The sequence below is a fragment of the Carcharodon carcharias genome, chromosome 1 (genome assembly GCF_017639515.1).
Source record: "Carcharodon carcharias isolate sCarCar2 chromosome 1, sCarCar2.pri, whole genome shotgun sequence".
Taxonomy (NCBI): Eukaryota; Metazoa; Chordata; class Chondrichthyes; order Lamniformes; family Lamnidae; genus Carcharodon; species Carcharodon carcharias.
The window spans coordinates 264,757,283-264,771,313 of NC_054467.1; the positions used below are offsets into that span (position 1 = coordinate 264,757,283).

General features: G+C 47.0%; 1 protein-coding gene across 1 annotated transcript in view; it reads left to right on the forward strand.

The window, feature by feature from the left end:
- The window catches only part of pdcd4a (programmed cell death 4a), a 41,069-nt gene that overhangs the window by 7,314 nt on the left and 19,724 nt on the right, over window positions 1–14,031 (forward strand). Inside the window, exons 2-5 of the mRNA XM_041199497.1 lie at window positions 4,319–4,570; window positions 5,489–5,586; window positions 5,992–6,105; window positions 12,900–13,121. Coding sequence (XP_041055431.1) covers window positions 4,319–4,570; window positions 5,489–5,586; window positions 5,992–6,105; window positions 12,900–13,121 — 686 coding nt within the window. The remainder of the gene's footprint in view (window positions 1–4,318; window positions 4,571–5,488; window positions 5,587–5,991; window positions 6,106–12,899; window positions 13,122–14,031) is intronic.

A 14,031-nucleotide genomic window follows, 5' to 3' on the forward strand; every position in this document is an offset into this window, starting at 1 on the left:
TCTGCTCCTATGTGTTATGGTCTTATAAGAAACAGGAACAGGAGTACACCAATCATTCCCTCGAGCCTGCTCCGTCATTCAATAAGATCACGGCTGATCATCTTGTGTTTCGATTTCCACATCCCAATCTAACCCTGATAATCTTTGATTCCCTTACCTAATAAGAATCTTTCTACCTCTACTTTAAAAATATTCAATGGCCCCCACCGCCACCACCTTCTGAGGCAGAGAGTTCCAAAGTCGCACAACCCTCTGGGAGAAAAACTCTCCTCATCTCTGTCCTAAACGGGTGACCCCTAATTTTAAAACACTGCCCCCTAGTTCTGGACTCACCCACAAGAGGAAACATCCTTTCGACATCCACCTTGTCAAGGCCGTTCAGGATCTTGTATACTTCAGTCAAACCACCCCTCACTCCTCTTTTGCTCCAGTAAGTCTGCACATTATCCCATTTGATCTAATGCAGCAGCAGCAGGAATGGAAAAACACAGATGAAGTTCAATGTGGAGAAGTGTGAGGTGATGCGTTTTGGTAGGAAGAACATGGACAGACAATATAAAATAAGGGGTGAAATTTTGAAGGGGGTGCAGGAGCAGAAAGACCTGGGTGTATATGTGCATAGATCATTGAAGATGGCACAACAGGTGGACAGAGCAGTTAATAAAGCATATAGTATCCTGGGCTTTATTAATAAGGACATTGAGTACAAGAGCAGGGTGGTTACGCTGAATTTATATAAGACACTCATTCAACCTTAGCTGGAGTATTGTGTACATTTCTGGGCGTGATATTAATGGAAGGATTTGAACACATTGGAGAGAGTGCAGAAGAGGTTTACAAGAACAGTTCCAGGGATGAGAAACTTCAGTTACGAAGATAGATTCGTGATCTTGGGACTGTTCTCCTTGGAGAGAAGAAGGCTGAGAGGAGATTTGATAGAGATGTTCAAAATCATGATGGGGCTGGACAGAGTAGATAGGAGAAGCTGTTCCAACTCATAAAAGGATCAAGAACGAGAGGGCACAGATTTAAAGTGATTTGCAAAAGAAGCAAATGTGACATGAGAAAAAACTTTTTCACACAGCGAGTGGTTTGGGTCTAGAACGCACTGGCTGGAAGTGTGGTGGGGCAGGTTCAATCAAGGCATTCAAGAGGGCATTAGATGATAATTTGACTAGAAACAATGTGCAGAGCTGCAGGGAAAAGACAGGACAATGTTACTAGGTCATGATGCTCATTTGGAGAACTGGTGCAGTACGATGGGCTGAATGGCCTCCTCCTGTGCTATTAAAATTCTGTGATTCTGTGACTTTGGTACCTTAACCCATCACTTCCACAAATTGAAGTGTTTTTTTTTGTAGTTCTGAACTTGTCTGAGTGCTCACTTGTTAACTTTATTCTGATTACCAGCCATGAAGATCCCTGTATCATGATTCAAGCTGTTTAATTATTCTAGCTAATCGTTACTAATTTGAAGAATAGGAAGCAGGTTGTGTATACCTCTTTGGCATAGTGAGATCTATGAAAGTAGGGCATTTGACACAGTAAGCAGAGTACGACACTACAAGATTTTGGCAAAAATTGGATGTCCACCAAAGCCGCTCAGTCTAATGTTCTCCTTCCATGATAACATGATGTACAGTTTGATGGCTCCACATCCGACAGCTTGAGTGATGAATGGAGTGAAACGGGGCCGTGTCCTAGCCCCCACTCTCTTTTCTATCTTCTCCATGCTTCGCCTTCCCGGCAGATATGGAAGGATTCTCTTATACACTAGGTTTATTGAAAGCAAAGTCAAAAGCTTCCTGCGCAGCCTCTACCTCTGGAGGATTGGCCTCCTCGGCCATCAGCAAAGACACCCCGTCTGAAAGGGATTGGTTGTGTATCCGCTATCTTTCATAGATGGAAGGATGCAGACAATGAATCCTTACTACTCTGAAGCAAAAATTCTGGCAGTTTTTAGGTAGGGAGGAGCATAGAATAATCAGTTTCTTCATAGGCCAGAGGCCCCCCCGCCCCTTTCTAAACAAACAGTAACAAGGACTGAGAGGAAGGCAAATGATATTTATTGCAAGAGGATTGGAGGACAAGTGTACGTAACTTTTCTGTATTTGCCCACGGGCAGAGTATTGTGTACCATTTTGGTCCCTTTACCTAAAGAGGGACATATTTGCTTTTCGGGGGGTGCAGTAAAGGTTCACTAGATTGATTCCTAGAATGAGAGAGTTGACCTCTCAGGAGAGATTGGGTGCAATTGGCCTCTTTGGAGTTTAGAAGAATGAGAGGTGATCTCATTGAAACAGATAAGATCCGGAAGGTTCTTGACAAAGGTAGATGCTTAGTGGCTGTTTTCTCCTGGCTGGAAAGTCTAGAACTAGGGAGCACAGTTTCAGGATAAGGCGTAGGTCATTTAGGACTGAGTTGAGGAGAAATTTCTTTATTCGGTACTGTGAGCCTTTGGAATTCTCTACCCTAGAAGGTTGTGGATGCTCAGTCAGTGAGCATGTTCAAGGCTGAGATCAATAGTTCTTGGATTCTAAGAGAATCAAGGATTGGATTGGAAAGTGGAGTTGATGTAGAAGTTTGGTCATGTTCTTAATAAATGGAAGAGCAGGCTGAAGGAGTTGTTTGGCCGACTCCTGCTCCTAATTTTTATGTTAAGTTCCTATGTGCTTGCTTAGAACCCAGCTGTCACACATGCAGAGAGAATTGTACAGTGATTTAATTTACTCGTTGAGTGCATAAATTCTATTTTTTGTTGACTGATGTTACAGAAGCCGTAAACTCAGCCAAGTATCCTTCTGGTGGGGTGGCCCTAATAACAGCACCGTTAGGCGTGGGAAATAAAAGTAAGAGAAGCTAGCAGGAATGAGTGCAGCTTTTAAAACATGGCACGTGGGCGTTGCTGGCTAGGCCAGCATTTATTGGCCAGCTCTAATTGCCCTTGAACTAAGTGGCTTTCTAGGCCATTTCAGAGGGCAGTTAAGAGTCAACCAAATTGCTGTGGATCTGGAGTCACCTGTAGGCCAGACCGGGTAACAATGGAAGATTTCCCTCCCTAAAGGACATTAGTGAACACTTGGGTTTTTACAACAATCAATGATAGTTTCGTGGTCACCATTACTGAGACTAGATTTCAATTCCAGATTTATTAATTGAATTTAAATTCCACCAACTGCCATGGTGGGACTTGAACCCATGTCCCCAGGGTATTAACCTGGGCCTGTGACATTACCACAACACCCATCTGCGCCCAGGCCTGTTCTATATATAGCGCAATCTTGGAACAAAATCAAGACCGGTGTCCAGAAAAGGCTCTATTGATGTGTATGGGTTCGAGGCATGGCAACAAAGTAATCCAAAGGCTTGGACATGAGTTCAAGCCCTACCACAGCAGCTGCGGAATTTAAAGTCATTGAGTTGAATAACTCTGTCTTCAGCTGTTTCTTGATATCACATGGAAAATCAAATTGGTTGACGACTGGCTTCTGTGATGCTGGGGACCTCAGGTGGAGGCTGAGGTGGGTGATCAACTCGACACTTCTGCCAGAAGTTAGTTGGAAATGCTTCAGCCATGCCTTTTGCATTTTGTTAATATTTTTCCTGCTCCTGGAATATTTGTTCTGTCAGACGATCTACTTAGCCCAGCAAATGGGCAGTTCCATCACTGGCTTCTCACCCGTTGATCTGCTGCTAAACACAAACTGAGCAAATGGCCTGGCTGTATTATTACTGTAAAACTAAACAGGCAATTACACTTTAACTGAAGAGCATTGAGCCTGTTTTATACGAAAAGTCATTATTACTGCATAAACAAATCAAAAGTGTGAGGAGGCACTTGACACTCTGATTGTAGGAGGACTTTTAAACGCTCGGTAGCTCTAGGCTTTGTTTGAAGTTGTTTGCTTCTGTTGAGTAACCTTGAAGCTCGAGATTAAAAAATTATCTTTAGTGTAATTACACAGTGACTGCTGCCTTCAGTGTTTGCAAAGGCTTCTGTACGTTAATTGTGAGTTGTTATCTGGTTACTCTGGCCCCTCCTGACTCTTAAGAGCCAGTGGTAAGTAACCCTTGAACCAGCTTATCTTCGATAAGACTTAAACTGTTAGAACACAACAGTAATAAAATAAAGCACTGCTGTCCCAGATTAACAGTAAAATGGAGGCAATGTAGGGGGTCAGGGTATGAAGCCCAACTGTGTGTATCATGATTTTCAGGAGCCAAATATTCTCTTAGCAAAAGAGAGAGATTTTTCTTTGGTAATTCTGTAACTTTGAATTTCTTTTTCATTTCTCTTTTTATTTGGTGAATCCTGAAGACATTGATGAGGATGATGAAGATTTGAACGATGGTGAAGTGAATGGGAACGGGACTCCTCAGGTAAAAGTGCTCCATGAAGCTCGCATCAAGGCAAAAGCTAAACGCCGGCTGAGGCGCAATTCTTCTCGTGATCCCGCGCGGGAGTCGGTGCCGGAGAGTGGCGAGCCGGGTACCGATACAAACAGCTCCAAAGGAAAACTGAATGACCGGAAATCTCGGTCTGGAAAAGGACGAGGCCTTCCGAAGAAAGGTAAATCATGTTGAGTTGTCCTGTGAGGTCTCAGTCAGTGGCCAAAACGTTGCCTGAGAAATGGAGTTAAATCAGTCTTGAGCCTTCTAACCTCTAACAGGTTTATTGCAATTCTCAGCCAACTGATCTTCCACCTTCTGTAAACTTGAACTCGTCCAAAACTCTGCTGCCCATATCCTAACTCATGTCAAGTCTTGTTTCCCCCATCACTCCTGTGCTTGCTGAACTACATTAGCTCCCAATTAGGATTAGAAAAAACCTGATGTTTAAAATCCATATCCAATCCCTCTGTGGTCTCGCCCCTCCTCTAGCTCTGTAACATCATCCAACCTGCCAATATACCTGCATTCTTCCATGTAAATCCCATGACCTCATGTAAATCCCCAATTTTGATTGCTCATTGGAGGCTATGGCTTTATCTGGCTGGGTCCTAAGCTCTGGAATTTGGAATCCCTCTCTTCACCTGTCTCCCGTCATTGAAATACATTTCTTTGATTCCCTGGAGAGATTTGAAAACAAGGATGAGAATTTTAACATGCAGGCATTTGTTTAAATTGGGAGCTAATGTAGGGCATCGTGAGGGCTAAATGGAGCACGTAAGGACACAGGCAGCAGAGTTTTACATAGTAGGTGGGGAGAAAACTTCATGCTCCAGCTTATTGACTTGCTCTTGCCTGTGGTTTAACTACTCCTTGCGTGATGTGATTTCTGATTGCATGAGATGGGAGGAGGAGGCCATTCAGCCCTTTGAGCCCACTGTACCTGTCAATTAGATCGCTATTGATCTCTGTCTTGAAAACTCCCAACTCTTCCAGCAGAATCCACAGCCTTTTTTGAGGGAGGATTTTGGATTCCTGAATAAACAATGCACGATTGATTCAGTGATTTGCTGCTATAACCAGTGTGTGTTCGTTCTAGGTGGAGCTGGCGGAAAGGGTGTATGGGGTGCAGCTGGAGTTATTTATGACTACGAGGAGCCTGATGCTCATGATCCAAACTATGATGATGCTGTCCAGGTGGGTATGTTGTGAGGTATCCAAAACGCAACATGGTATGAGAAAGACACTTTTTAGGAACAAATTGGTATTGAGCATGCTTTGGGATGTGATGTTTCGGGGCCCATCTGACTGGAGATGTTCAGAGACTTCTCGTTTTACCAGTCTCTGGTTCATGCTGGAAAGCTGCAGTTCTGAGTTTCTATCAGTGATCATCCGCCAGAACCTTCCGTCGAGAGACAAGCAAAAGGAGTAGCACTTCAATTGCCAGAGGATTTGTACAAGGAATCTGCCTTAGCGGCGATATTGGGGAGTGATGATGGGGTGTCATGTCTTCTTGTTTCTCCAATCACTGGTGGAAGATGACAGTGTTGAGGAGGTGCCTCTAATCTCTAATATGGGTTTGTCTGTCTGCTTTCTTGTTAGGGGGACACAGTTTATGGCACGATGGTCCCAGAACTGGATGAAAGTGCACTGCAAAATACCGTGACTCCGATTGTGAAGGAGTATTTCGAACATGGAGATGGACATGAAGTGGCAGTAAGTAAATGGAGGCCTCCAAGCTCCTCAACCACCCTCCAACTCTAGCTTCTTAAGCATGTCTGTCTCTCTCTCTCTCCCTGACACACATGAACACATTTTCTTGCTCATTCGCGCTCCGGCTTCCTCTCGCCGGCCCACACTCCCGCACTTCCTCTCGCCGGCCCCCCCGCTCCCTCTCACCGGCCCACACTCCCGCACTTCCTCTCGCCGGCCCACACTCCCGCACTTCCTCTCGCCGGCCCACACTCCCGCACTTCCTCTCGCCGGCCCACACTCCCGCACTTCCTCTCGCCGGCCCCCGCTTCCTCTCGCCGGCCCACACTCCCGCACTTCCTCTCGCCGGCCCCCCGCTCCCTCTCGCTGGCCCACACTCCCGCACTTCCTCTCGCCGGCCCCCCGCTTCCTCTCGCCGGCCCACACTCCCGCACTTCCTCTCGCCGGCCCCCCGCTCCCTCTCGCCGGCCCACACTTCCTCTCGCCGGCCCACACTCCCGCACTTCCTCTCGCCGGCCCACACTCCCGCACTTCCTCTCGCTGGCCCACACTCCCGCACTTCCTCTCGCCGGCCCACACTCCCGCACTTCCTCTCGCCGGCCCACACTCCCGCACTTCCTCTCGCCGGCCCCCCGCTTCCTCTCGCCGGCCCACACTCCCGCACTTCCTCTCGCCGGCCCCCCGCTCCCTCTCGCCGGCCCACACTCCCGCACTTCCTCTCGCCGGCCCACACTCCCGCACTTCCTCTCGCCGGCCCACACTCCCGCACTTCCTCTCGCCGGCCCACACTCCCGCACTTCCTCTCGCCGGCCCACACTCCCGCACTTCCTCTCGCCGGCCCACACTCCCGCACTTCCTCTCACCGGCCCACACTCCCGCACTTCCTCTCGCCGGCCCCCCGCTCCCTCTCGCCGGCCCACACTCCCGCACTTCCTCTCGCCGGCCCACACTCCCGCACTTCCTCTCGCCGGCCCCCCGCTTCCTCTCGCCGGCCCACACTTCCTCTCGCCGGCCCCCCGCTTCCTCTCGCCGGCCCACACTCCCGCACTTCCTCTCGCCGGCCCACACTCCCGCACTTCCTCTCGCCGGCCCACACTCCCGCACTTCCTCTCGCCGGCCCACACTCCCGCACTTCCTCTCGCCGGCCCACACTCCCGCACTTCCTCTCGCCGGCCCACACTCCCGCACTTCCTCTCGCCGGCCCACACTCCCGCACTTCCTCTCGCCGGCCCCCCGCTTCCTCTCGCCGGCCCCCCGCTCCCTCTCGCCGGCCCACACTCCCGCACTTCCTCTCGCCGGCCCACACTCCCGCACTTCCTCTCGCCGGCCCCCCGCTTCCTCTCGCTGGCCCACACTCCCGCACTTCCTCTCGCCGGCCCCCCGCTTCCTCTCGCCGGCCCACACTCCCGCACTTCCTCTCGCCGGCCCCCCGCTTCCTCTCGCCGGCCCCCCGCTTCCTCTCGCCGGCCCACACTCCCGCACTTCCTCTCGCCGGCCCCCCGCTTCCTCTCGCCGGCTCACACTCCCGCACTTCCTCTCGCCGGCCCGCGCTCCCTCTCGCTAGCTCCCCCGCTCCCTCTGGCCGGCCCGCGCTCCCCCGCTCCCTCTCGCTCGCTCCCTCTCGCTCGCTCCCTCTCGCTCGCTCCCTCTCGCTCGCTCCCTCTCGCTCGCTCCCTCTCGCTCGCTCCCTCTCGCTCGCTCCCTCTCGCTCGCTCCCTCTCGCTCGCTCCCTCTCGCTCGCTCCCTCTCGCTCGCTCCCTCTCGCTCGCTCCCCCGCTCCCTCTCACTGGCCCGCACTCTCCCGCTCCCTCGCGCCGGCCGCCGCTCCCTTGCGCTGGTCTGCACCATGTCTCTTCCCATCACATTCCCCCTCCCCACCCTTCCCCTCGCACTTCCTGCTATCTGCGTCACTCACACTCCCTCATGCCCTCCCTCGCACGGCCCCTCTCTCCCCCTCTCATCGTGGCCCCATGATTGGCCTAATAATCCAGAAGCCCAGGTTAATCCAGGTTAATGCTTCCACCATGAAAACTGAAGGAGGCTAAATTCTGTTAATGAATCTGGAATAGTCTCAGTAATGTTGACCTCTCATTGATTGTTGTGAAAACCCATCTGGTTCGCTATGTACTTGTGGGAGGGAAATCTGCTGTCCTTACCTGGTCTGCTGTACATGTGACTCCAGACCCACAGCAATGTGATTGACTCTTAACTGTCCTCTGAAATGGCCTAGCAAGCCACTCAGTTCAAAGGCAATTGGGGATGGGCAACAAATGCTGGCCTTGGCAGTGACACCTATATCCCATGAAAGAATAAAGGGGAAAAAAACACCTTTTGCCTTCTTCACTGAATAGCATCTTTAACTGCCTTGACCCTACTCTCAATATCCTCCCCAACCCCATGTTTCTCTCTCTTCCACCCCAGTTTTTAAAAACTTCCTAGAATATCATATTTCATTTTCCAAGTGTTGTCTCCCATTGGGTGCAGTGGATTATGGAATCAGCCGTTTTGCTGGATTTCCATCTGCTGAATCTGACTACAAGAGTTCCCCCAGTCATCTGATCCATTTCAGTCTGCTGTGATTTTTGCCTTATGACAGCCATGCTCCTCCCAACCACCTGCCCTTCACATTGATAGTTTTAAAGTGTAAGTTAGTCATGAGGTCAAGGGTGAGGCTGTTCCACAGTAACATGTACCAGCCTACAACACCCACCTGGATAATGTCAGGTGACAGATAGTATTTGCACTGCATAAACCCCAGATAGTGACCATCAAGAGAGAGAGTGAAACAACCTCCTCCTGATGTTCAGTGGCACCATGATCACTGAGTTCCTCATCATCAATATCACCGTTGACACATCAACACCATGGCTACAACCAGATAATACCTGGATATGTGATAACTGACCCACAGAGAATTCACCCCCCCCTCCCACCCATCTACCAGGCACAAAAGGGGGAGAAACAATAATCATCCACAGTGTTGTACATAAACTTATGATCAAATGTAATCTTTGGATGGTAGAGAGTGGGAGATGCAGGCACACAGACATCATACCGTCTGTATTTTAAAGTCATACATTGTCCTTGTTTAATTTTTAGGTTACTGCTCAACAACAGCTGCTACTTATATTTATATAGCGCCTTTAACATAATGAAACGTCCCAAGGTGCTTATAAAACAAAGTACGACACCAAGCCACATAAGGAGATATTAGGTCAGATGACCAAGAGCTTGGTCAAAGAGGTAGGTTTAAGAAATGTCATAAACTATTGCTCACTTTAACTTTAAAGAGTAAAGTTTTATGGCAGTTTGGAAGCAGTGTGATGACCTTATTCCTGATAGGAGAATTCCCAGACGGGGTGGGAAAGAATAGTTTTGGGAGAGAAGGGGCAGAGGAGGAGTAGTGTTGAGATAAGGCATTTCTTATTTTACATGCTGACAGCCAGTTTGGTGCTGGAGTACTCCTGGGCAGTGTTGGAGATATGGTTGGTAAACATCTTGACACAAAGGATTTAGTAATGGGAGCAAAATAACTTTGAGGGAGTGTCACTGTCACAAACACCAGTCATAACTTGTCACTCATACAGTATACTTAACAGTCACAACATGGCAAAGTAATTGTTCAGAAACCTGGGGATTTCTATAAACTATCTCTTTTTACATTTAATTGATTCCAATGCAATGATCTGTTGTGTTAGAGGTAAGATTTTAGTGGGTTAAGACATGGGTGACTGAGTTTTACAGTGGAGGCTGAGAAGTCGGCATGTGGGACATTGAAACCCTTTTGATTCAATTTCTCCAATGGTAGAAGGGCTGCAGTGATGAAAATAAAGAATGTGGCACAGTGGATAGGGTGTATGATTTCGCACCGTGAGCAGGGATGGGACTAGCATTCATGGGCTGAAAATGATGGTGGTTTTCCTGAGCTTCAACTAAACTCATAACTTCGAACACAAGAAACAGTAGCCGTAGTGTAGCCCATTCAGCTTCGAGCCTGTTCCCACCAGTCAGTAAGATCATGGATGATCTATTTTAGCTCCACCTTCCTACCCTATCTCTGCATCCCTTTATTCCCTTAGTGTTCAATAATCTAACTCTGTCTTGAATATAAAAAAATGTCTGAGATCCACAGCCCTCTGGGGTAAAAAGAAAGACTTGTATTTATATAGTGTCTTTCAGGACCTCAGGCCATCCCAAAGCACTTTATAGCCAACAAAGTGCCTTTGAAATGTAGTCACTGTTGTAAGGTAGAAAATGCAGCAGCTACGTTGTACACAGCAAACTCCCACAAACCCAATGCACAATGCGATAATGACTACACAATCTGTTTTAGGGATTCATTTGAAGGATAAATATTGATTAAGACATTGGGGAGAACTCCTCAGCTCTTCCCTGAAATAATGCCAAGGAATCTTTAACAGGTGGGGCTGTGGCTTAATGTTTCAGCTGAAAGACTGCGCTCCCTCGGTGCTGCACTGGAAAGTGAGCCTGGGTTTTTTGTGCTCAAGCCCTGAAATGGGATTTGAATTAACAACCATGTGACTTGAAGGTGAGAGTTCACCAACTGAACCATGGTAAACACGATAGAGAATTTCATTTCCAAAGATTCACAACCTATTGAGTGAAGAAATTTTGTCTTGTCTCATTCTTACCTAGTCAACTCCTCATGCTGAGACTATGACCCCCCTAGTTCTAAACTCCCCAGCCAAGAAAAAAAAAATCCTCTTGGCATAAGAATTTCATATATTTCAATAAGATCACCTCTCATTCTTCTTAATTCTAGGGAATATAGGCCTAGTCTACTCAGCATCTCATGCTAAAACAATTCCCTCATCTTAGGAACCAATCTAGTGAACCTTTCTTGCACTTCCTCCAAGGCAAATATATGCTGCCTGAGGTAAGGAGACCCAAACTGCACACAGGACTGCAGATGTAGTTTCTCCCAAGGCCTGTTATATTCCGCCTGTAAAGGACCTTTCCCAGAAGCCAGGTGTTAACTCCCAGTTATTCACCTTGCCATCCCGCTTGCATTAAAAGACAAGATAAGAAACCTGGTGCTTCCTCTTTCCCAGATTCCGATCCACCTCTCCACTTTTCTCTCCCTTTAAAAGCTTATGAAAATGTTCAATCTCTCCTCCTAACTTCACCCTATGGCCCTGGATCAGTTCTTTTCATCTTTTCTCTGGGCAGTGCCTAGGATTCTTTTCTGCATTGAAACCGGTGAAACAATACACATTGCTGCTGGAACGCATTGTGATTTAATCCCCATGAAGATTATGATTAATTGTTTTGTTCTGTGATGCATAAGGTTGGTGAGCTGCAGGTGCAGATAGCCACGCTGGAATATGATGTTGTGGTGTTAATGGAGACCTGGCTCAATAAAAGGGCTTTCTGGGTACTCAATATTCATTGATACAAGACATTCAAGGAAGATGAGGAATGAAATAAAAGAGATGGAGTGACAGTAATGATGAAGGAGAATATTACAATGCTGGAGAGAGGATGTCCGAGAGGGATCAAGAACAGAATCTATTTGGTTAGAGCTAAGAAACAATAGAGGTACCATTATACTAATGGGTGTATTCTATAGCCACCAACTGGTGGCAAAGATATATAGAGGAACATATCTACAAGGAAATTACGGAAAGGTGCAAAAATCTATGGAATAGTAAGATTGGAGCACTCTGATTATCCTCAAATAGATTTGGATAGTAATGGTGTAAAAGGCAGAGAGGGTGAAGAGTTTCTAAAGTATTAAGGAGAATTTTCTAGTCGGTATGTTTCTGGTCCAACAAGAAAGGAAACATTGCTGGATCTGGTTTTAGGGAATGAGTTGGGTCAAGTGAATCAAACATCAGTAGGGGAATATATAGGGGACAGTGATCATGGTACCATAAGGTTTAGATTGGCTGTGGAAAAGGACAAGTAGCAATCCAGAGTAAGAATAATTAATTGAGGGAGGTCAATTTCAATAGGATCTGGCCCAGGTAAATTGGAATCAAAGATTGGCAGGGAAGTAGAGAGTAAGATGAAGCGGAAAAAGAATGTGTACGACAGACATCAAGTTGGTAATACAAATGAGAAGCAGGTTTAATATATAAAGCTGAGGGAAAATGATAAAGAAATGAGGGGCAAAGAGAAAGTATGAAAAAGAGACTTTTTCTCTTTGAAAGAGAATCCAAAGAGAAAGTGGTAAATAAAGTATACAGAATTCTGTGCTTTTATAAATTGGGCCACAGAGTACAAAAACAAGGACATCATGATAAACCTTTATCAGCCTCAACTGGAGTATTGTGTCCAGTTCTGCGTAGCACACTTCAGGAAGGCTGTGAAGGCATTAGGGAAGGTGCAGAAAAGATACACAAGATTTGTTCCAAGGATGAGGAACTTCAGTTATGTGAATAGATTGGAGAAGCTGAGGTGGTTCTTAGAGCAAGGAAGATTTAGAGATTTTCAAAACCATGAGGGGTCTGGGCAGGGTAGATCCCATCGGTGGAAGGGCCAAGAACCGGAGGACAGGTGATTGGCAAAAGAACTAAAAGCAACATGAGGGAAAACCTTTTTATGCAGCGCGTGGTTAGGATCTGGAATGCACTGCTTGGGAGTGTGGCAGAGTCAGTTGTGGCTTTCTAAAGTGTATTGGTTAATTATCTGAAGAGAAAAGCTTCTCAGAGCTCTGAGGAAAGGGGAGGGGAATGGGACTAGCTGAGTGCTCTTGCAGAGAGCTAGAACTGACATCATGGGCTCAATGGCAGTCTCTGGTGCTATAACCATTCTATGCCTCTTGGGATTTTTAGGCCCTGCTACAGGAACTGAATCTGGGAAAGAGGAAGCATGAGGTTCCTTCTCTTGCCGTCTCGCTTGCATTGGAAGGCAAGGCAAGTCACCGGGAGCTGACATCCCGGCTTCTGTCTGACCTTCTGGGGAAAGTCCTTACAGCTGACGATGTTGCCAAGGCCTTTGATAGGATGTTGAAGGATCTGCCTGACCTTATTCTTGATACACCTGAAGCACCACAGGTAAAAACACAAGCTCTGCACAAGCATTCTCTGTATTTGGAAAGCCACCACTTATAACTGAGTGGTCCTGATTTGTACCTGGGATTATGGGAACCTTAACTCAGCTTGGGCTCCTGGGTGCAACCTTTAGCACAGTGCTAGTCAACGGTATCGTGTGCAAATGTGTAATAAGAACAGAGAGTAAAGAAAGTACACAGTTCAATCAGTATGTACAAAGGGCAAGGACAAGTTAATGTTTCAGATCTAAAGACGGAGATAAATGAGTGTGTTAGTAAGGTAGCAAAAGAGGTGTGTGGTTGGGAAGAAAATCAGATAGGCAGAAGCATTGCGTGAGAGTTCATGGATTGAGCAGTATGGGAATAGTGGCTTCGCTGCTCAAGTTTCATTGCCTGATATTAATAGCATACACAGTCAGGGCAATGAATCCATTTCCTTCAAATGGTATTCAAATTCATCCCTGGGAGAGCTCCTGCAAATATCAGAAGCACCTTCTGGATGTGTCAACAGACTCTTGTTCCCCCAGATGACCACTGAAAATATTGACAGTTTTGGTATATTACTTCCCTGAACTTAGTTGGAAGGAATCTCACTCTCTAGAACTTGTTGAAGGTTAGTTGCATTTTCAGAGATGCCAGTTTTCAGTTAAGATGTTAAACTTAGATTCCTCATTCCTGTTTAGGAGGATGTAAAAGAGCCCCTGGCACCAGGGGATTCTGGTGTCGTGGCCTTTAACCCAACCACCCTAGAATATAACCCCAGATATTTATCCCACTGCTGTTGCAAGATCTTGTTGTGCACAGCTTGACAAAGTCACTGCTTGAAGAAAATTTTACATTAATACATAGAAACAGAAAGAATGTTCCTTACTTCTGGAATTCAGCTTTTTTTCTTCACGTTTGGCAGAAGCTAA